This window comes from Mustela nigripes, chromosome 3, assembly GCF_022355385.1.
Source record: "Mustela nigripes isolate SB6536 chromosome 3, MUSNIG.SB6536, whole genome shotgun sequence".
In the NCBI taxonomy this organism is placed as follows: domain Eukaryota; kingdom Metazoa; phylum Chordata; class Mammalia; order Carnivora; family Mustelidae; genus Mustela; species Mustela nigripes.
In genome coordinates this window covers 114,394,557-114,417,090 of record NC_081559.1, presented here as the reverse complement: position 1 = coordinate 114,417,090, position 22,534 = coordinate 114,394,557, and the positions used below count along the sequence as shown (strand labels likewise).

The window sequence follows — 22,534 nt, the reverse complement described above, 5'->3', positions numbered from 1 at the left end:
CAATCAATGTGATAGAACAAATTAATAAGAAAGGAGAGAAGAACCACATGGTCCTCTCAATTGATGCAGAAAAAGCATTTGACAAAATCCAGCATCCGTTCCTGATTAAAACGCTTCAAAGTATAGGGATAGAGGGAACATTCCTGAACTTCATCAAATCTATCTATGAAAGACCCACAGCAAATATCATCCTCAATGGGAAAAAGCTTGCAGCCTTTCCATTGAGATCAGGAACATGACAAGGATGCCCATTCTCACCACTCTTGTTCAACATAGTATTAGAAGTCCTAGCAACGGCAGCCAGACAACAAAGAGAAATAAAAGGTATCCAAATTGGCAATGAAGAAGTCAAACTCTCTCTCTTCGCAGATGACATGATTCTTTATATGGAAAACCCAAAAGACTCCACCCCAAACTACTAGAACTCATACAACAATTCAGCAACATGGCAGGATACAAAGTCAATGTACAGAAATCAGTGGCTTTCTTATACACTAACAATGAAAATACAGAAAGATCTTATTTTTATGCAAATTATACATATTATCATACTACCTACTTTGTTTTTCTACAGACACTTGTTTTCCTATGGCATATTATTTCTGAATGTGTAGTGTAGAAGTATATATACATATGTTTAAAATTCTCATAATCAAAAATTCCCAAGAAGCTCTGCTATATATATATATGTGTATATATATATATACTTAATATATGCATAGCTCTGCTTCATATTATTCTGTTTACTGAAAGTAACTCATTTATACTCATTCTCTAAACAACACTATAAAAGTAAGTACTACTGTCACCCTCATTTTACACATGATAAACTGAGACACTGAGAAATTAAACACCTATGCAAGGTGAGACATGTGATAAATGGCACACCTGGATGCACACCCAGACTTTCTGGCTCCAGAATTCATAAGCTTAGCCTCAATGAAGTATCTACTGCCTCTTAGACAGTACTACTTAAAAAGGCACTCATAATAGACACAAGAAAAAAAGCAAACCACTGTATTCTTTGTACAATGATCTAGACAGTTTCTTGTCAAATGTTGGTTTTCAATCCTGTGACTGTCAAGAAGAAAAAAAGAGAGATAAAATGCAATCTGAAAGTAGAAGACGGTTAAGGTCACATCCCAAGTAAATTGTACAATCTCACAAGGAAACAGTAGGAATTATAAGATGAAAAGTAAAAAGATAAAGTAAAAATAAATGCAGAACAGTTCTCAGCAAGTGGGAATGTCTAGAGCCGTAAGACAGAATCAGCATTTGAGCTTGCTTTTAGTCATTAGGAGCTTTACTGGTACTTCACAGATTATTTCTGTTCCAATCTCTCCAAAGAAATTCTCATCAGACGCAACAAAACTTAAGAGTGGAAACACCATGACTTCTATTCAACAATCATAATCCTAGTAAAAACCTATACCACATTATTTTTTTTTAAAGATTTTATTTATTAATTTGAGAGAGAGAGAGAAGAGAGAGCACAAGCAGGGAGAAGGAGAAGCTGACTCGAAACTGAACAGGGACACTGACCTGGGGCTCCATCTCAGGACACTGGGATCATGACCTGAGCCAAAGGCAAGAGCTTAACTGACCGAATCACCCAGTGCCCCCTGTACCACATAATTTATGTGGGGGAAGGAGCTGGGAAAGTCATGCAGGCAGTTTAAGAAGGTTCTGTTTGTATACATGCAAATTAACTTTTTTTTAAAAGTTCCACTGAAGTATAATTAACATATTTACTAAGATACTTAAAGTGTACATTGTGCAGATTTTATATACATTGTAAAAGGATTCTTCCCATGTAGTTAATTAACAAATTCATTACCACACATACTTAACTTCTCTGTGTATGATGAAAACATTAAAACTCTACTCTCTTAGCATATTTTAATTGTGCAACACAGTGTTAACATTAGTCACTATGTTTTACTTTATTTTGTTTTTACATTTTGCCAGATGTTTTTTTATTCTTCAATCTATAAACTATTATAGTTTATCAAAGCTCAAAGGTAGTAGCTATTACTATATTTTACTTTAAATCCTTACAACTTACTCATCTTATACCTGGTACCCTTTTACCACATTCTCCATATATACACTTCTAAGTGATACCAGTACTTACTCTTCTCTGTCTAGTTTACTTTGCGAAACGCCCTGAAGGTCCATCTATGTTGTCACAAACGGCAGGACTCCCAGCTTTCTCATGACTATATAATATTTGTGAGTGTGCGCGTGTATGTGTGTGTGTGTGTGTGTATGTACATCACATCTTCCTATCCATTTATCCACTGGCTGAGATTAGATTGTTTCCACATATTAACTAATTTTGAATAATGCTATGATAAATATGGGAATACAAATATTTCTTTGATATCCTGTTTTCATTTCTTATGGATTTATTGTTGAACAGTGAATTGCTGAATCATAAGATAGTTTTTTTTTTTTTTTTTAAAGAAACCTCCATACTGTTTTTCATAGTGGCTGTACCAATTTACATTCCTACCAATAGTGCACATAGTTTCACTTTTCTTCACATCCCCACCAGCACTTGTTACCACATCTTTTTCCCCTAAGGATTTATTAATTTATTTTAGAGAGAGTGTATACATGCACACGAGTGGTGGGTGGGACAGAGGGAGAGAAGCAGACTCCCCATGGCACAAAGCCCAAGACAGGGCTTGATCTTATGACCCTGAGGATCATGACCTGAGCCCAAACCAGAGAGTCAGATGTTCAACAAACTGAGACACCCAGGCACCCATAACTCTTGTCTTTTTGATTATATTCATTCTAACAGGCATGACTGATAACTCATTGAGCTTTGTCTTACATTACCCTAATGAGAGTGATTTAGAGCACCTTTTTCATGTACCTGTTGGCCATTTGTATATCTTCTTTGGATAAGTATCTATTCAATTCCTCTGCCTATTTTTAACTGGATTGTTTTTTTTTGCTGAGTTGTAGACGTTCATTATGTATTTTGAATATCAATCTTTTAATAGATATATAACTTGCAAATATTTTCTACTTTTCCGAAGAATGCCTTTATCATGTGTTAGTGGTTTTCTTTTTTGGTGCACAAGCTTTTCAGTCTGACGTAGTCCCACGTCTTTATTTTTGCTTTGGTTGCCTTTGCTTTTGGCATCAAATCCAAAAATTCATTGCCAAGATCTATGTCATGGAACATACCCACCATGTCTTCATCTAAGAGTTTAATGGTTTTGGGTCTTAAATTCAAATCTTTAGTATATTTAGCACTAAAGTTCAGTATAATTTTTGTGTATTGTAGAAGATCATAGACTAGTTTCATTCTTTTGCATGTGGTTGTCCAATTCTCCCCACACCCATTTATTGAAAAGACTGTCCTTTCCCCATTGTATATTCTTGGCTCCTTTGCCACAAAGAAATTGACCATATATGCATGGGTTTATTTCCAGACTCTCCATTATTTTCCACTGAAATATATGTATGTTATTATACCAGTACCATACTGTCTTGATTGCTGCTGCTTTGTAATATAGCTTGAAATCAGGAAGTGTGATGCCTCCAGCTTTGTTCTTTCTCCTGATTGTTTTGGCTCTTTAAAGTCTTTTGTGGCTCCATGCAAATTTTAAGATTGTTCTACTCCTGTGAAAAATAAAATTGGAATTTTGATAGGGGTTGACCAAATCTGTCAATCTGTTAATACTGCTTTGGGCAGTATTAACATACTAACAACATTAATTCTTCCAATCTAGGAGCACATTTATTTTTGTCTTCCTTGATTTCTTTCACCAATGTCTTATACTTTTCAGTGTACAGTACTTTCACCTCCTGGGTGAAATTTCTTCCTAAGTATATATTTTTTAAGATTTTGTTTATTTGAGAGAGTGCGTGAGCATGGGGAGGGGCAGGAGGAGAAGGGAAAGGAGAAGCCAGCTCCCTGCTGTGAGATAAGCCTGATTTGAGGCTGGATCCCAGGACCTTGAGACCATGACCTGAGCTGACATCAGATGCTTAACCAACTAGGCCACGCAGGTGCCCCTCTCCCTAAGTATTTTAATATTTTGATGCAATTATAAATGTGATTATTTTCTTAATTTCTCTTTTGGATAATGTATATTTTTGTATGTTGATTTTGTATCCTGCAACTTCACTGAATTCACTTACTAGTTCTAATAGTTTATTGCTGGAGTCTTTAGGGTTTTCTATACATAATATCATTTAATCTGTGAATAGAGACAGTTTTATTTTTTCCTCTGCAATTTAAATGCCTTTTATTTCTTTTTCTTGCCTAATTGCTTTGGCTAGGACTTATTTAGTAATCTGTTGAATAAAAGTGACAAGACAGGGCATCAGGGTCTTGTTCCTATCTTAGGAGTATCATGCCACTTGTAGGCTTATTATATGTGCCTTTTTATATTGAGGTACTTTCTCTCTATACTCAAATCACTGTCATTTTTCTTATGAACTGATGCTGATGTTTATCAAAAGCATTTTATGTATCTATTGAGATACATGATTTTTCTACTTCATTTTCTTAATGTGGTTTATATATCACGTTGATTGATTTGTGTAAGTTGAACCATCCTTCATCCTTGGAATCAATCCCAATTGATAATGGTGTATGAACTTTTTTTCAATTTGTTTTACTAAAACTTAATTGGGAACTTTTTTTTTTTTTTTTTTTTTTTTTTTTTTTTTTTGTGGTGAATACAATTTTATGCTTTATTGGTGACATTGAGGATGGGACCAGCATTTCCAAAGGATATTTTAAAAAAATCTTTAGGGTAAAATGCACTCATTTTGACAAGGCAACTCTATTTCTAGGTGTTTCACATTAAGATACAATCCAGCATTTATACAAATATGTACACCTGGGGAATTTTATTAAATGGTATTTATAGTAGCAAAAAAACTTGACATGAGACATGTCTGTCAGCAAAGTGCTAGGGCACTTGGGAGAGTTACATTGTACAGTGGTACCCACAGGCTTCAGGCTGCTTTAGTAGCTCTGTGTGGGTTCATGACCATGCTTTATCAAGTTCAAAATTCAAGTGAAAAAACAGTGTGTCTTATCTGATCTCATTTGGGTGACTATAAATATCATATACAAAATGTAAATATGTATCTTGATGGTGTTTTGCATTATATATACCTTCATTGTTAGCTGTTCATAATACATTGCCTTTATAATCAGAAAAGTAAAAACAAAACATGCCATTTTGGGGGAGAGGGAGGAAATGAAGAATACCTCCCTACCACTAGCCTCCCAGACTTAATATAGTATAGAGAGCAGAGAAATGAATATCTTGGAGTAGGGAGGCATGCTCGCTGTAAACCAGGAGGCCAGATAGCTAACCAGACATTTCATTAGTGACAGATCAGGACCAGTCATTTGAAGCCCAAGTCATCACTTTTGGAAGATTTCCTCTCACATTTAACTGTGTTTGGATAATGACCCTGTGTAGGTTCAACCCATTCATTTATTTAGAGGTCCTTTTTCAAACTGGTTTATCTTGGAGTGTTCAACAGGAAGTCACATAACTTAAAGTGAGACATCCTTTGCTAAGCTTTACCAAGGCTTTTATGACTAACATGAGCATTTAGTAACACCTATTTTAGATTTTCCAGTCTAGAATTACTGCTATAACATAAAAATCTTGAGCCTTGAACACACTCTGTTTATTGATAAAATAAATCTCCATTTATATTTTCATTCATTAACTCTCCAAATATATTTTGGAACTTCGTATTTTTTTTAATTTTTTATTTTTTATAAACATATATTTTTATCCCCAGGGGTACAGGTCTGTGAATCACCAGGTTTACACACTTCACAGCACTCACCAAAGCACATACCCTCCCCAATGTCCATAATCCCACCCCCTTCCTGCCACAATGTTTTTGATGTCACAAGTTGTATCTTTTTATCTTGTTTAGCCATTAACAAATTTTTGTATAGATTTTTGAATACTTTTGTCTTTTAATCTTCACAGTATGTGATTTACCCAACACCATCACATCATTAAAATATTCTGACATTAACTATATATTTACATTTACCAATGAGATTATACTTTCATGTTTTCCAGTTAATCATTAGTGTCCTTTTGTTTTAGCTTGAACAAGTCTCTTTAACAATTCTTGCAAGGCTAAACTAGTGTTGATGAACTCCCTTAGCTTTTGCAGATGTGTAAAACTCAATTTCTCTTTCAGTTCAGAAGGACAACTTTGGTGGGTAGTGTATTTCTGGTTGTCAGGTTTTGTTTTCTTTTAGCACACCAAATATATCATGCCACTCCCTGCCTGCTTGCCAAGTTTCTGTTAAAAATCCACTGCTGAAAATCCATGGAGGTTACTGTATACAAAACAAGATGATTTTTTCTTGCTGCTTTAAAAATTCTCTTCTTGGGATGCCTGGGTGGCTCAGTTGGTTAAGCGTCTGTCTGCCTTTGGCTCAGGTCATAATCCCAGGCTCCTGGAATCAAGCCCCACATTGAGCTCCTTGCTCAGCAGGGAGCCTGCTTTTCCCTCTGCCTGTCATTCCCCCTGCCTGTACTTTCTATCTCTCTCTAATAAACAAATAAAATCTTTAAAAAAATTATCTTCTTTAACTTTTCATGATTTCATCATGTTTCTTGGTGTGGGTCTCTTGAATTCATCTTATTTATAACTCTGTGGACTTCTTGGATCTAGATGCCCATTTCTTTCCCCAGATTAGGTAAGTTTTCAGCCATTATTTCTTCAATAATCTTTCTACTCCTTTCTGTCTCTCTTCTGGAAAACTATAATGCAAAAATTCACCCACTTGATGGCATCCTTTAAATCCCTTACGGTATCTCCAGTTTTTTCCAATTTTTTCTTTGTTCTTGTGTTTGGATGAATTCCACTGCTTATTCTTTGAGTTTACTGATCTTTTCTTCCAGCCAATCTAGTTTTTTGAATTTTTCTGTTGTTACTGTATTCTTTTCAGGTCTGTGGTTTTTGTTTGGTATATTCTTTTATTTTCTTTCTCCTAAAATTCTCACTTTGTTCATGCATTATTCTCCTGACCATGGTAAACATCTTTATGACTCTTATTTTGAACACTTTGTCAAACAAATGACTTATCTCCATTTATTAAGGTCTGCATCTTGAGCTTTTCCTTGTTCTTTTTTTTTGGAACGTATTCCTGTTTCTTCATTATCCTTGACTCTCTGTTTTGGTTTCTATGCATTAGTAAAACAGCCATCTCTTCCAGTCTTTATAAAGTGGTCTTGTGTAGGAGATGAACCTTACTGTTCAGCCTGCCCTGAGCTCTTAGTTGTCTCCCAAATCTTTGCAGAAGTCAAAGCAGCATTCTTTGTTCTTAGTAGCTCCCAGTAGTTATGGGTGTCAATAACCGGTCGGTGTGCCAAAGGGCAGGATCTCAGTCAGCACCTAGATATAGGCTGACAGAAAGCTGAACCCTTAGCAGCTTTTAAAGTATGCAAGCATACTTCTTTCAGGAAAAGACTGGGAGCTGGGCATTTTTCTCTGCTCCCTCTGCTCTGAGTCCTCAGGAGATAGCCAGCTAAGACCTGCTTCCTTGTTTGCTACAGATCTGTGGGATCCATAAATCACAAGTCACCCTACCCATCAGAGCCAGGAGATCAAGAGATGTACCCTCTGGGAGACACTGAAGACCTACAGTGTGCACAGAGATGTTATCTGATGACCTCCCTGATCTCTGGGGAGGATGGCAGTCAGAATCTAGGTATGTGATAAATTAGAAGCCTGATTCTCACTTAGCAGCAGCTTTTAAAGTACACAAATAAGCAGGTTTCAGGAAAAGACTGGAAGATGGGTGTTAAATACTCTTTTTGTGTTGAGCTCTGGAAGGAAAACCACATCAAGTCCAAGCCAGTTTAAGAACTATTTCTTTGTTTGCTATAGTCTTGTGGGTCTTGTGGATACAAGCCCTGTTTCAGAGCTAGGTGTTTTGGGGGCTCATCTCTCCAGTGAAAGTCTTAAAAGTTGGGACGCTAGTTGTTGGGTTCAAACTCTGCTCCTCATAGAAAACTAGGAAGTTATGAGTTCCCTAACTATTGTATGCCACCATGCCAGGGGTAGGATTTGTGGATAGAGTGTATATTATCCTTCCCTACCCTTTTCAATGTGGGTACTTTCTAATTCATCCAATGTATAGCAGTCACTCAATTTCTGGAATTTTTTTCAAGAGGAACTGCTTCAAGTGGAGGTACAGATTTGGTGTCTTCATGGGAAAAGTGAGTTCAAGAGGCTCTTACATTGCCATTTTAGATCAGAGCCTTAAAACTGACTCTTTCCAATATAGTGAGCAAAGTTATTTAGAGATAAAATTCAAAACACCAATGAAGAAAAAAAATTCACTAAGCAAGTTAAGATATTCTAATTATTGTTTATATAAAAATATTGATTGGTAACCTATCTGTAAAGATTCCTGGCATCAATTCAACAGGGCTAAGCATTTCTACAAAAACAATATTAAGTGAAAAAGAATAAAGATTCAAAAATATTCCAACATTTCCAGAAATAAAGCTCTTTGAAATATTTTTCATAACCTATATAAGTAAAGAAAAAACAACTTAAATAAATATAGTAAAATATTTTCAAGTTTTGCTTTCTGTTAGATATAATAGACATTGTGAAAAATAACCTGATGATAAGAATGGAGAAATATGGCTTTACTATTAAAAACCTACTTAAATGTAGGACCAATTTTGCATTGACTTTTATTAGTTATAACTTAAACAGAATGAAGCCATGAATCAAAAAGATAAAAATTTAAAAAACAACAACAAAAAGTAAGCCCAAAGAGATTGAGTAATAGTTCTATATGGGGCGATGCCAGGGTAAAAGGACAATGTTTTCCAACCTTGAAATGCCTACAGCTACTTAACTTGATCCTTACTAGTGAGCCATTATCAGGTTAAAAACAAACAAACAAAAGCAACAAATTCTTCTAATCACTAGTTTATTTATTCTAGTTAAGGAAAATCTATTACTTAGACTCATTTTTTTTTTTTTGTCTTTGTTTTTCCTTAGCAGCAGTTTATTTCTCAGGTACTCTGTTGTCCTTCTGTGACAAAAGTTGGTGATTTTTTATTGTGAAGATTACCAGGACATCAGTATGCTCAGCATTTTCTCAAGAGTTCACTTCAACAAACCAAATATTTAATGCAAAACTTTCCTTGATCATTATTAGACAGCTAGCTAAGAGATTTTCCTCTCTTAATGCATGATGCTCTAAATGCTTTCATTACAAAGAAGCCTATGAATCAAAATACATTATCTTTTTCCCTCCTTCAGAAGGAGGTCAGCAAACTGCCATCATGGGGAATCTTTTTTTTTCCCTAGTCAGTTTAGCAAAGTTGGTTCCTATTGTCAACAGTCTTCTAGTTTGAATGCCTGAGATAGACAATCACATCAAATTAATTTTTAATATTTAAACACATTAACTTTAAAGGAATGATCATAAAACAGACATCCCTTATTTAGTTATAATTTAGAAACCACAAGAAAACAATCATTTGCATATTGCTGGAGTTGCTAAGATCATCAACAAAAACTTTATGTCCTCAACTTCTTTGAATGTTACCTTCATCTTACTCCTCCCCCTGAGGATTTCCTGGCAGTGACCTTAAACTGCAGCTGCCCTCCCTTCTCTCCTTTCCACCCAAAAGACATAGAGGGCCAAGAAAAGAAAGCCATGAAGGCTTCCAGCTCCCTTATACTCCAGCTGTGAAGCATAGAAGAGGGGGAAAACAGTCCATCCCTACCCAGAGGCAGGCACATTCAGGGCTGTACCACACATCCTTTGTAGGCTTGGGCTTAAGGCTACCATTCTTGGTGATTTCAATGGCTACCAGGCTTCTAATACCTTAGAACCTCCCCAATCCATGAAGTCCTCTTCTACCTCACTTTAGCCATTCATCTGCCCCACTCATTCTCTAAGTCTTGAAGTTACAAACTGTTTTCTTCCACTAATTCAATTCTGAACACCCATCATTCTTACCTGTCTAATTTATTACCTCTCGTATCAGCACTTTAAATGTGTTTGACCAACCTCTTCCCAATCTAGAATAGGCTGGTGCTACCCCCTCCCATCTCTTTGTACTCCACACCTTGCCTATTCTTATTTCTGACCTTACCTGGCCTAGATTTCGTGGTTCTGTATTACAATCACTACATGGAACTTTTATTGACTACTTTCTTTGTACTCACTGGATAGTCTCAAGCTCTGCCTGTTCCACATTTGCAGCCCCACAATTCGATTCATATTGATAGGTTGATCTCAAACTCAAAATGACAACTCCCAATAGAACTGTATCTTGCCAGATAATCCTAATGCACATCCCTTGTCCACTGACTCCTCCACTATAGGACTATGTCATCTACTCTCTATCCTCATTCCTCCAATGCCATCATCTTGACATTACTCTCAGCTAATGAAGATATTTTCCATTTCACTGACAAAATGAAGTGATCAGAAAGATCTCACTGCCATATACAGCTATCTGCAACCTCCACCTGAGGAGACTCTGTCCTCCCATCTGTTCACAGATGAGTGTCTATGCGCCTGACCCTGCATACCCCTCCATTTGCACACTCCTGTCACTAAATCAGACCAATAGTTATCTTCTCTCCCCTACTGAGGACTTTTTTCCCTATTGATAGGAAAACATCAATATACAACATGTGCTATAATACCCACCCATACAAAAATGAAACAAAACAAAACAAAAACCACACCTCAATCTCCACATTCCTTCTAGTTAACAACCAGTTCTCCACACCTCTTAAAGCGAAACTCCATGAAAGAATTTTCTATTCATGCTGTCCTCAGCTTCCCTTTTTCCACTCTCTCTTAAACCCACAATAGTCTGGCTTAGCCAACCATACCACCAAGAAAGCCCTATATATATTCCTTGCCTTCCACAGTGCAACCCAGCAACATCCATCACAGTTGGTTGCCCTTTTTCCTTTTCAAAGGCACATCTTCACCTAACTTCCAGGACACCGCACTCTCTTAGATTTAATTTTTCTCATAGCAGCCTCTTTCTCTGGGCTCCAACCACTGCAAAGCGCCTAAGGCTCAGGCCTCACAGACAGATATTCCTTTCAATCTGCATTTGATCTCCAGCAAACTGACCCTGCTGGTGCTTTAAAACCATCTGGACATGGGAGCCTACATCTACCACCAGCACAGTCACTGAGGTTCAGACCCATATCTTATTCAGATATATAAGGTACAAATGAACATGGTCAAAAGCCTCATGATTTCTTTCATCAATGTCTTCTAATTTTCAGTATAGAGCTCTTTCATCTCTTTGATTAAATTTATCCCTAACTATTTTATTATTTTTGATGCTATTATAAATGAAATTTAACTTATTTTTCTGTTAATCTGTTGTTAGGGTACATACACATCTCCTACTGAATTTTGTATGTTCATTTCACATTCCGCAACTTTAATGAATTCATTGATTAGATCTAACAGTTTTTCAGTGGAGTCTTTAGGATTTTCTATGTATAGAATCATGATGAAAAAACTGCAGACAAGACAAATATATGGAAAGATAGCCAATGTTCATGGATGAGAAGAATTAATTTGTTAAAATATCCACAACTACCCAAAGACATCTATAGATTCAATGCAATCCCTATCAAGAGTCCAATGGCATTTTCACTGAAACAGAAAAAGCAGTCTTAAAATGTATATGAAACCACAAAAACCCCAAATAGACAAAGCAATCCTGAGAAACTACAACGAAGTGGAAAATATCACACATACTGATTTCAAGCTATATGATAAAGCTGTAGCAATCAAAACAGTATGGTATTGGCATAAAAACAGACATATAGACAAATGGAACAGAATACAAAGCCCAAAATATACTCATACAGAGTCAAATAAAATTTGCTAAGGCTGCCAAGAATACAAGTAGAGAAAAGAGAGTCTCTTCAATAAATGGTGCTGGGAAAATTGGATATTTACACGTAAAAAAATGAAACTAGACTCCTATTCTTATATGACTCATAAAAATTAATTCAAAGTAGATTAAAAACTTAATCCATAAAACCACAAAACTAGAAGAAAATATAGGGAAAAGACTCCTTGATGTGGGTCTTGGCAATAATTTTTTGTATGACACTTAAACCACAGGAATAAAATGAACAAGAGGGACTACAATCAAACTAAAAAGCTTCTGCATGGCAAAAGAAATAATCAACAAAATGAAAAGGCAGCCTACAGAATAAGAGAAAATATTTCCAAATCACATACTTGATAAGGAGTTAATATACAAAATACATAAAGTTATATACAAAATACAACAGAATAGCAAAAAAAAAACCCTCAATTTTAAAATGGGCAAAGAACCTAAATAGACATTTTTCTTTCTTTTTTTTTTTTTAAAGATTTTATTTATGTATTTGACACAGAGAGAGAGAGAGAGATCACAAGTAGGCAGAGAGGCAGGCAGAGAGAGAGGGGGAAGCAGGCTCCCCACCGAGCAGAGAGCCTGATGTGGGGCTCAATCCCAGGACCCAGGGATCATGACCTGAGCCAAAGGCAGAGGATCAACCCACTGAGCCACACAGGTGCCCCTAGACATTTTTCTTAAGAAGATATTTAAATGACCAACAAGTACAAGAAAAGGTATTCAACATCACTAATCATTAGGAATATGCATATCAAAACCACAATGAGACATCACCTCACATTTGTCGGAATGATTATTCCAAAAAGGCAAGAGATAACAAATTCTTGTTAATTTGAAAAAGAAAGTCTTGGGCACTGTTGGTAGAAATTTAAGTTGGTGTAGCCTCTATGGAAAACAGTATAGTGGTTCCTCAAAAAATTAAAAAGGAACTACTATATGATCCAGCAATTCTTCTGCTGGGTATATACCTGAAGGAAATGAATCACTATTTTGAAGAGGTATCTGTACCCGCATGTTGACTGCAGCATTATTTACAATAGCTAAAAAATGGAAACAACCTGGCAATCCATTGACTCCCAGAATATAGATGAATGGATATAGAAAATGTGGTACACTCACACACACACACTGACCGGATTATTCAGCCACAAAAAGAAGGAACTCCTGTCTTTTGTAGAAACATTCTGGACCTTGAGGGCATTATGCTAAGTGGAATAAGTAAGACAGATAAGTATACATACATACTGTATGATCTCACTTACATGTGGAATCTAAAAACAACACAAAACAAAAACAAAAACGAAAACAAAAAAACCCACCACAAACTCATAGAAAACAAGATCAGATTTATGGTGACTACAACGGGCGGTGGGGGGCAGAAGTAAAGGAAGGTGGTCAAAGAGTACAAACTTACAGTTATGAAATAAGTAAGTATTGGACATATAATGTACAACATGAGGACTTTGGTTAACTCTGCCGTATATTATATTTGAAAGCTGCTGAGAGAGTAGATCCTAAAAGTAAAAGATCTTATCATAAGGAAACAGATTTTTTTTCTTTTCTTTCCTTCTTTTTTTGTTTTTTTTTGGTGTCTATAGGAGTTGATGATGTTAACTAAACTTACAGTGGTCACCATTTCACAATATATGTAAGTCAAGTCATTAGGCTTAAACAGTGCTATATATCATTTATATTTTCATAAGACTAAAAGAAAAAAGAGCACAGTAAGTGTAAAAGGACATTATTACTACTAAAATCACAGACACACCTACTTTTAAAAAGTAATGGGGTGGGTGGGTGACAAAATATGACCAACTGACAGAACTGACCACACAAAATAGAAAGCTTCATACATTCTTGCCAAACACCTGTATACATATAAAAGAATTCAATGCCAAATAGTAAAGATAGTGGGGGGAAAAAACCCAATTTTTGTTTGAAAGTATAGAAGCAAATCAATAATAAAAACTCAGACCCCAGTTTACAATAAAGGTAAAGGCTAACAATTCCCTCCCTCAAAAAAAAAAAAAAAAAAAAAAAAGCCTCATGATTTTCTCACCAAGAAGAACCAAACCAACCAACCAAACAAACAAACATAAAGAAAAACCAGATAAAACAAAACCATCTGATCCCCTGCACCACCCTCTTGCCTCATCTTAGGCACTGTCAGCTCCATGAAATCCCCTTCCCCACACCTCTTAGCCAGTCTTGATTCTTCTTTTTCTGATTTCTTTCCATAAAGTTTATCTTCTTTTGATATTACTTCTACTTTACTTCTTGGGTCCTCAAAACACACTCCCCTACAGAGTCAATGCTTTAGTTGCTATGTCTCCAGGATAAGCAACAGTGCTCAGCACATAGTAGGCCATCACTAGGGTTCGGGACATGGCTTTCTGTGATTACGTGGCATCAACTTCAGCAAGGGCATTCAAATCCCTTTAACTGTCTTCCTTTCCCGCTCTTTCCAGAGACTAATACAGACCACCACTGTCCTTTTTTGACACTTTAAATTTCTCTACTTTGGGCATAAGGCCTTCTAAGTTATTTTATTATATATATATATATATATATATATATATATATATAGATATATATGGAATAGACATGAAGTAACCCACCAAGCTACATCCAGTCCACTAGACTCCGTGGCATCCTAATGCTTGTCCCTCCACTCCCACACTTAAGACAGGCCTCTTCTTTCCTGATCCACCACCCCACTTCCTTCCCTGGACACTGACAGAGCAATTATCCCTAACCAGTCTGTCTCCACTGGGTTTTCCTTGTTATTTTCTAAATAGGACTCATCTTGCCTCTGATGACTCTTTTGGACCCAAGATCCCTTTCAAGCCACTAGCAGCTAATCTCTACATCTGACTTCTCGCCTAAAATCTCAGTCCTAGCAGAAGAACCTCAGCACTGTCTCCACTCTTTGTCTTGGATACTCCTTGAACCATGGGTCTCTTGGCTTCTGCCCCTGCTAGCTCACTAACATTGCCATTGAGTTTTTAGTATGCACTGTACCTGCCCACTCTTGACATAAACATTTCCTAAACAGATCCAAATCTGTGTTTTTTACTGCCACATTTACTCTTTCTACTGAAACTCCTTTTTCCTTCAAACTCTCCACTAAGTTTCCTTTTGTGGCACTGGTTCCCACAAGTTCTCTTTCTTTTTTTTTTTTTTTTAAGGATTTATTTATTTATTTATTTGACAGAGAGAGATCACAAGTAGACAGAGAGGCAGGCAGAGAGAGAGGAAGGGAAGCAGGCTCCCCGCCAAGCAGAGAGCCCGATGTGGGACTCGATCCCAGGACCCTGAGATCATGACCTGAGCCGAAGGCAGCGGCTTAACCCACTGAGCCACCCAGGCGCCCCAAGTTCTCACTTTCATTGAAATTTTCTTTTCATTGTTTTGCTCTAATTTAAAACACAAATTAACCATATATTACACAGAATTGGGACACAGCTCTTAGAAGGCATACTCCTATCCCCTTCACATGTTCTGTGTGACCCCCCCCCACCATAGCCTGGCCCTTGTGGTTATTCATATACATAAAGCCAGTTTCCTATCTTTGCTATCTTTGCTGTGTCTTTGCTCTCTCATCCATCTTTGCATTTGCAAGTGTTCCCTTGGACAATCTCTGTAATCATATTTGTAAAAATAATTGAATTTATTTATTTCTATTTCTCTCTTTATAATATAACTTATTCAAAAACAGGAATCATCTTAATACTTGTCTTAATTGTCTAAGTATCTGGAATACTGATGCTCAATAAAATCTGATAAACCCAAATAACCAATCCCATTAAGGAAATAGTCATGTCAGCTGTTATGACTGAAACAGTGAATGCATGACTTGTATAAACAGTTCCCTAAAATCATTTCCAGAAATGAGAAATTCTATAATTGCTTATTGAAGTTCCAATTCTATTCTGTCAATTTTCTTCCCCAAGTAAACAAGTTTAAGTATTTTTAAATTAACATTTTAGGTATTTGGATTTAAAAGAAAGATATCAACTTTTAAAAAAACAGTATTTAAAAAAAAAAAAAGGTGTAATTTAACCTCAAAAGCTTCTTCTTGTTTGCTGATGTTTCTGGAGTCCTCGGAAACATCTGTTTCTGGGGTGTGTACAAAGTGGTTTCTGCAGATTTCACCTTCTGCTTTATAGGTCTCTCCGGTATCTGTCTATCAACAGATTCAAAATCCATGTGGTATTTGAGAGAAGATTCTGAATCAATGGAGTCATCCTCCTTTTCACTATCTGATGAATATTCCAAAATTTCTGTAGAACTCTGAAAAATATTAAAAGAAATGCAATTAAATCAGGAGAATTCTTTATTCAAGTCCATATTTACATGTCCTTTTATTCCATTATCTTCTGGTTATATTCACTGAAATAACTTTGTAAATAGTTACTTATAGGTTAAACTGTTATTCTGTATTTACTATCAATAGGTCCTATTTAAGAATATGAGTCACTTGGGGTGGCTGGGTGGCTCAGTGGGTTAAAGCCTCTGCCTTCGGCTCAGATCATGATCCCAGGGTCCTGGGATCAAGCCCCGCATCGGGGCTCTCTGCTCAGCAGGGGGCTTGCTTCGCCCCCCCCTCTCTGCCTGCCTCTCTGTCTACTTGTGATCTCTGTCAAATAAATAAATAAAATCTTAAAAAAAAAAAAAGGAGTCACAGCCTCTTTTTCCTAACATTTCCTAAAATGTTTCTTTCTTCTACTTAATTTCTAATTCAAAAAATTTTTTTTTGAAAAATGGATTATAAAATTGGACATAATATCACATAAGGAATCCTAGACAGATGAATCAAAACTTCTTCTGTTGATGTCTCCTTTCTTTACTTAAGGCACACGCTAAAATACTTAAGCATCGTAGGTATTTTATTTTCCCATTACTTCGTTTTGCAGATCAGTTCCATTTTGTTCTAGTATCACCAAAAATTTATCCTTCAACATTCTAAAAATTTCTAGTGTATTAGTAAGCTCTCCTCATTTAATACCTTTATAAAATAATGAATTTATTAAATGAAATAAATAATTTAATAATAAATTTCTTAATAAATTTACTGATTTATTAATAAATGTAGTAATTTAATTACTAAATTATTTATTATTTATTAATAATTTAATAATAGATTATTAAATGAAAACAGTACACTTAGTTGAAACGGATCTTTGTTGAGTAGGCATGGGGTCTCCCATGAGGAGCCCTCTCTATTTTGATGGGTCAACATGGACTGTGTCCCTGACACTGTAGCAGACACTTGGTTAAAGAGAATGAAGAGGATATAAGTGTATGAGGGTCATTGTTGGTGGGTGTGAACTGGTGTGTGAGTGTGCAGGGTAGCACTAGAGTTTTCATCATTTGCTAATCTAAATATAAAACAAGAAGTTTACTATATTTGGCCTTTTCTGAGGATTTTATAGTTAAGCCTTTTTTAAGAGCTTAAAAAAGGACATCCCTCATTCCTTACCTCCAAAAACTGCCTGGGTAGTCACCTGTTACTAGGCACATTTGAAATAAGAAAACATAAATGAAAAAAGTTCTCAAACAAATAGCTTAGTTCCATTATACTTTTCACAATCTCATTTGCATGCTTAAATTACTGCAGGTAGCTGATAACCCACTAATAAGCACTAGACTCACATGTTTTCCCCACAGCACAAATTCTGAATAAATATTAACAACAGGCCACAAAAACAAACAAACAAACAAACAAACCACAAAGCAGTTTAGACTAAAAATTAACTTGCTTGAAACTAAAAATCTGTATACATTACTTGAGAACTCCAAACTCAATTCATCTTTTTGTTACAAAAAGTCTTTTCTTTTAGTATCTTAAAGTTTTACACTTCATTCCAGAGCAGGGCTTCTTAACCTCAGTACAACTGCCATTTGGGCTGGATAATGTGGTAGGAAGTCTCTTGTACACTGTAGGGTTGTTTAGGAGCATACCTAGCTCCTACCAACTAGATGATAACAGCACGGTCTCACCAATCATAACTATCAAAAATGGCTTGAGACATTGCTAATGTCCCCTGGCAGACAAAATCACCCCTAAGTATGAACCGTTATCCTGGAAAAATGTCAGCAAATAGTCAACCACATTTGGCCTGTGCTGGAAACTCACATCCAGAAGTGAAGAGAACACAGGACTTCATAGGGATGGAGAGGTCAGAACGAAATGCATTAGTTCCCCCTTCTCTTGAGGGGATACATTCCAAGACCCTCAGTAAATGCCTGAAACTACATAGTACTACATCCTATACAGACTACGTTTTTTCATATACATACATACCAGAAATAAAACTTAACGTATAAATTAGGCACAATAAGAGATTAAAAATAACTAGTAATAATATAGAATTATAATAAAATTTATGTGAATGTGGTCTTTCTCTCAAAGTCTTATAGTACTGTACTATAAGTATATCACAAAAAGAAGTACCCTTCTTCTTTCTCTCAAACACTTACAGTACTGTACTGCAAGTACATCACAAGAAGAAGTACCCTTCTTCTTGGGATGATAAAATGCCTACTTGATGAGGTGAAGTGAGGTAAATGATACAGGCACGAGTCATAGTGTTAGGCTACTAACGACCTTCTGATGATAAGTCAGAAGGAGGATCATTAGCTGCCAGACTGTGGTTGATCCCAGGTAACAAACCATAGAAAGTGAAACCACAGATAAGGCAGATTACTATAGTTATAAAACAATGTGGTAGAAGGATTGTAACTGAAGTATTGCTTAGGCTCTACCGGGAACATGTAAGAAGAACAAAGAAATCCGGGTCGGGCACTGGAAGAAGGGAAGAACTGCCACCTAAAGCTGAATGCTAAGTGTAAGTTAATTAGACAGAAAGAAGAGCAAGTACATCCCAGGGAAAAGGAACAGGAAGAACACGAATATGAGGCCAGAGAGAACAGAGCACATGCAGGAAAATCTACAAGCAGCAGCCAAGAGAGGTTGTATGAGGACCCTGAAAACAATAGCAGGGCATTTGGCTTTATTCAGAGGCAGTGGGGGAATCACTGGCAATTTCCACAAGGGCTAATAAAATCAGATGTTAATAGAGAATGATCATCCAAAATTCTGAACAGCAAAATTCTGAACATTCTGAACAGCAGACTCTAATATGGGAGAGAGAAGGTACCAAAGACTACTAGTAGGAAAGCAGCTGGCTAGAAGTTCTTCATAATCAAAGCAGAACACAAAGAGGATGTGAGTGGGAGTAAGAATAGGAGAGGTACACTTGAAAGAAAATAAGGGAAGAGATGTAACCACACTTGAAGATTCTCATACATGAGAAAGCAGAGTGAAGACAGATTCAAAGAAGACCCTAAGCCTCTGTTTGGGTAACCAGAAAAGTGTGCTCACCTAGAAAGGGAATTCAGAAAATAATCAGTTAGAGCGATAGTTGCTGATATACATTTGGTTTTCATATGTTAATGTTCTGATGCCTATAGAATAGCTGAGGTAAAAGTGGCCAATAGGTAGCGGCTTTAAAGGTCTGGAGTTTTAATAAAGTGATATGGGATAGAGATATAAATTCAGGAATCATCAAGACAGAAACTGTGCATTAAAGTATGTGAGTTTGAAAAGACCATTCTTCTAAATTCTGTAGAAGTGAGAAGAGAAGGTCCAGGCTAGAACCGTGGGAATACCATCAACATTTAAGCTGTATTCAGGTGAGAGGAGACAGAAAAGGGTTTGGGATTTGAGGAAAAAAAAGATTGCACAGCTATAAGAAAACTATGAGACCTTACAAATAGTGTGCTATGAAGAATAAATGATGCAAAATGGTCCAGCCACTTTGGAAGACAGTTGGCAGTTTCTTACTAAACTAAATATACTCTTACAATATAATCCAGCAATCGTTCTCCTTGGTATTTACCCAAAGGAGTTGAAAACTTATATCCACACAAACACCTGCACACAGTTGTTTAGATCAATTACTCATAACTGCCAAAACGTGGAAGCAACCAAGTTGTCTTTCAGTAAATGAATGAGTAAACTGTGGTACATTCACACAACTGAACAGTATTCAGCACTGTAGAGAAGTGAGCTATTAATACATGAAAAGACATAGAAGAACCTTAAATGCATATGACTAAGTGAAAGAAGCCAAATGAAAAAGGTTACATACTGTATGATTCCAACTATATTACATTAAAAAAAAAAAAAAAAAACCCGTGGAGACAACAAACAGATCAGTGATTGCCAGCAGTTATGAGGCAAAGATGAAGAGGCAGAGTATTCTTGGATAGTGAAAATACTCTGTATGATATAATGATGAATATATGTCATTATGCATTTGTTCAAGCCCACAGAATGGACAAAACCAAAGATTTAACATACCGAGATTTAACATACACTATGGACTTTGGATGACTATGACACGCCAATGCAGGTTCATAAATTTTAACAAATGTGCAATTCTGGTATAGATGCGACAGGGCAAGAGGTATACGGCAAGTCCCTAGGCCTTCCTCTCAATTACTGTAAACATAAAACTGCTCTAAAAACGTAAGTCAAAAAAAAAAAAAAACAAAAATAGGAATAAATGGAAGGGAAGGTGAAAAGAGGTGACTTAATTCTTTCAGGAAGCTTGGAAATGCTTATTTTAATTTCTTTCAAAAATAGAAAAGACAGCATAAAAAGACACATCTGCCCAGCTATGCACATGTATGACAAAGCTGAAGTTAAAATCATGACAATGAAAGTGTACTCCAGACTCCAGTGTATCTTCCAACCACAACCATGAACTTTAAATGAACTTCCTCAAGGAAGAATTCAATAGCATTAAGATTGGTAAGATTCAACAGAAATTTAGGTAGTACTTTGGAATTTCATGGCACCATGACAATCAGTCTTAGGCAGTTTTGGTTTAGGCAGTCACAACTTTAATGAGATCTAGCTAATATATAAGAGTATATTGAATGCCTACTACCCTCACATGCTCCCCAAGCTGCTATAGCTAATACAAGGAAATTTTCAAGTCTATCCTTGCTCTCATGTACTTATAATCAATTTAAAAACTGAAACAAATAAAAACCAGACTAAAAATACAAAGTAATATTTGAATAATTTCAGACACATTTGGAATACAGCAGATATAGGAATGGAACTCTTCTTGAGCTGAAAATTCCTGAAGAATGTGTAGAAAGTCTCACATGGACACAGAAAGGAACTAAAGCTCACCAGACACCACCTGTTTTAGCCCAAGCCTGACAGTAAGGAACACAAATTAATTCTTTCAGAAAGGATGGGATGTGCATATGTACACACAAGTGTGTGTGGGTGTGTGCATCCAGCTACATTGGAAAACAGTGTGGAGGTTCCACAAAAGGTTAAAATTAGAGCTACCCTATTACCTAGCAATTGCACTACTGGGTATTTACCCTAACGATACAGATGTAGTGAAATGAAGGGCCATATGCACCCCAATGTTCATAGCAGCAATGTCCACAACAGCCAAACTGTGGAAGGAGCCAAGATGCCCTTCAACAGACAAACGGATAAAGAAGATGTGGTCCACACATATAATGGAATATTACTCAGCCATCAGAAAGGATGAACACCCAACTTTTACATCAACATGGATGAAACTGGATTATCCTAAGTGAAATAAGTCAAACAGAGAAAGACAATGATCATATGGTTTCACTCATTTGCAGAACATAAAGAATAGCATGGAGGACATTAGGAAAAGAAAGGGAAAAATGAAGTGGGGGAGATCAGAGCGGGAGAAGAACCATGAAAGACTATGGACTCCAGGATACAAACTGAGGGCTTTGTAGGGGAGGTGGGTAGGAGGACAGGTGAACATGGTGATGGGTATTGAGGAGGACACAGAGTGCATGGAGCACTGGGTGTTATACACAAAAAATGAATCATGGAACACTACATCAAAAGTAATGATTTACTGTATGGTGACTAACATAACATAATAAAAATTTTTAAAAAATTAAAAGAAACGATGAAATTAATTGTGACAATATATCAAAGGATTACTATTTCTTGTCTAATCACTCACCAAAATCACCTTTAGAAGTTCCCTCACTGTAACTCAAAATTCTTCTTGGCTTTACTCATTACCCAGTTCCAAAACCACTGCCACATTTTAAGGTTTTGGTTATAGCAAAATCCCACTTCTTGGTACCAATTTCTGTTTAAGTTCGCTTAGTATGCCATAAAAAAATAACACAGACTAAGTGGCTTAAAAAATAGACTTTGAGATCTGTGAAGATTGAGAAGTCCAAGATCAAGGTGCCAGTCACCTAGCTTGCTGATGGCCACTTTCCTGCTGTGTCCTCAAAGGGCAGAGAGAAAGAGTGATCTCCCTCACGTCTTTCTCTCTTTTGAGATTTTATTTATTTGGGAAGGAGAGAGCACATGAGTGAGGGAGTAAGAGAGAGCATGAGCAGGGGGAGGGGCAGAGGGAGAAGCAGACTCTCCACTGAGCAGGGAGCCTGACACCAGGCTTGATCCTACAATGCTAGGACCCTGACCTGAGCCAAAAGCAGACTGACTGAACTACCTAGGTACCCTTCTTCATGTCTCTTCTTATAAAGGCAGTAATTTC

The 22,534-nt window shown here is 36.5% G+C and overlaps 1 protein-coding gene across 5 annotated transcripts in view; it reads right to left on the bottom strand.

Moving 5' to 3' along the window:
* The window catches only part of SPIDR (scaffold protein involved in DNA repair), a 590,033-nt gene that overhangs the window by 357,177 nt on the left and 210,322 nt on the right, over positions 1-22,534 (bottom strand). For all 5 annotated transcript variants that reach the window (XM_059394553.1, XM_059394557.1, XM_059394556.1 and 2 more), the window contains one exon: positions 16,003-16,232. In XM_059394553.1, the coding sequence (XP_059250536.1) occupies positions 16,003-16,232 (230 nt within the window). The remainder of the gene's footprint in view (positions 1-16,002; positions 16,233-22,534) is intronic.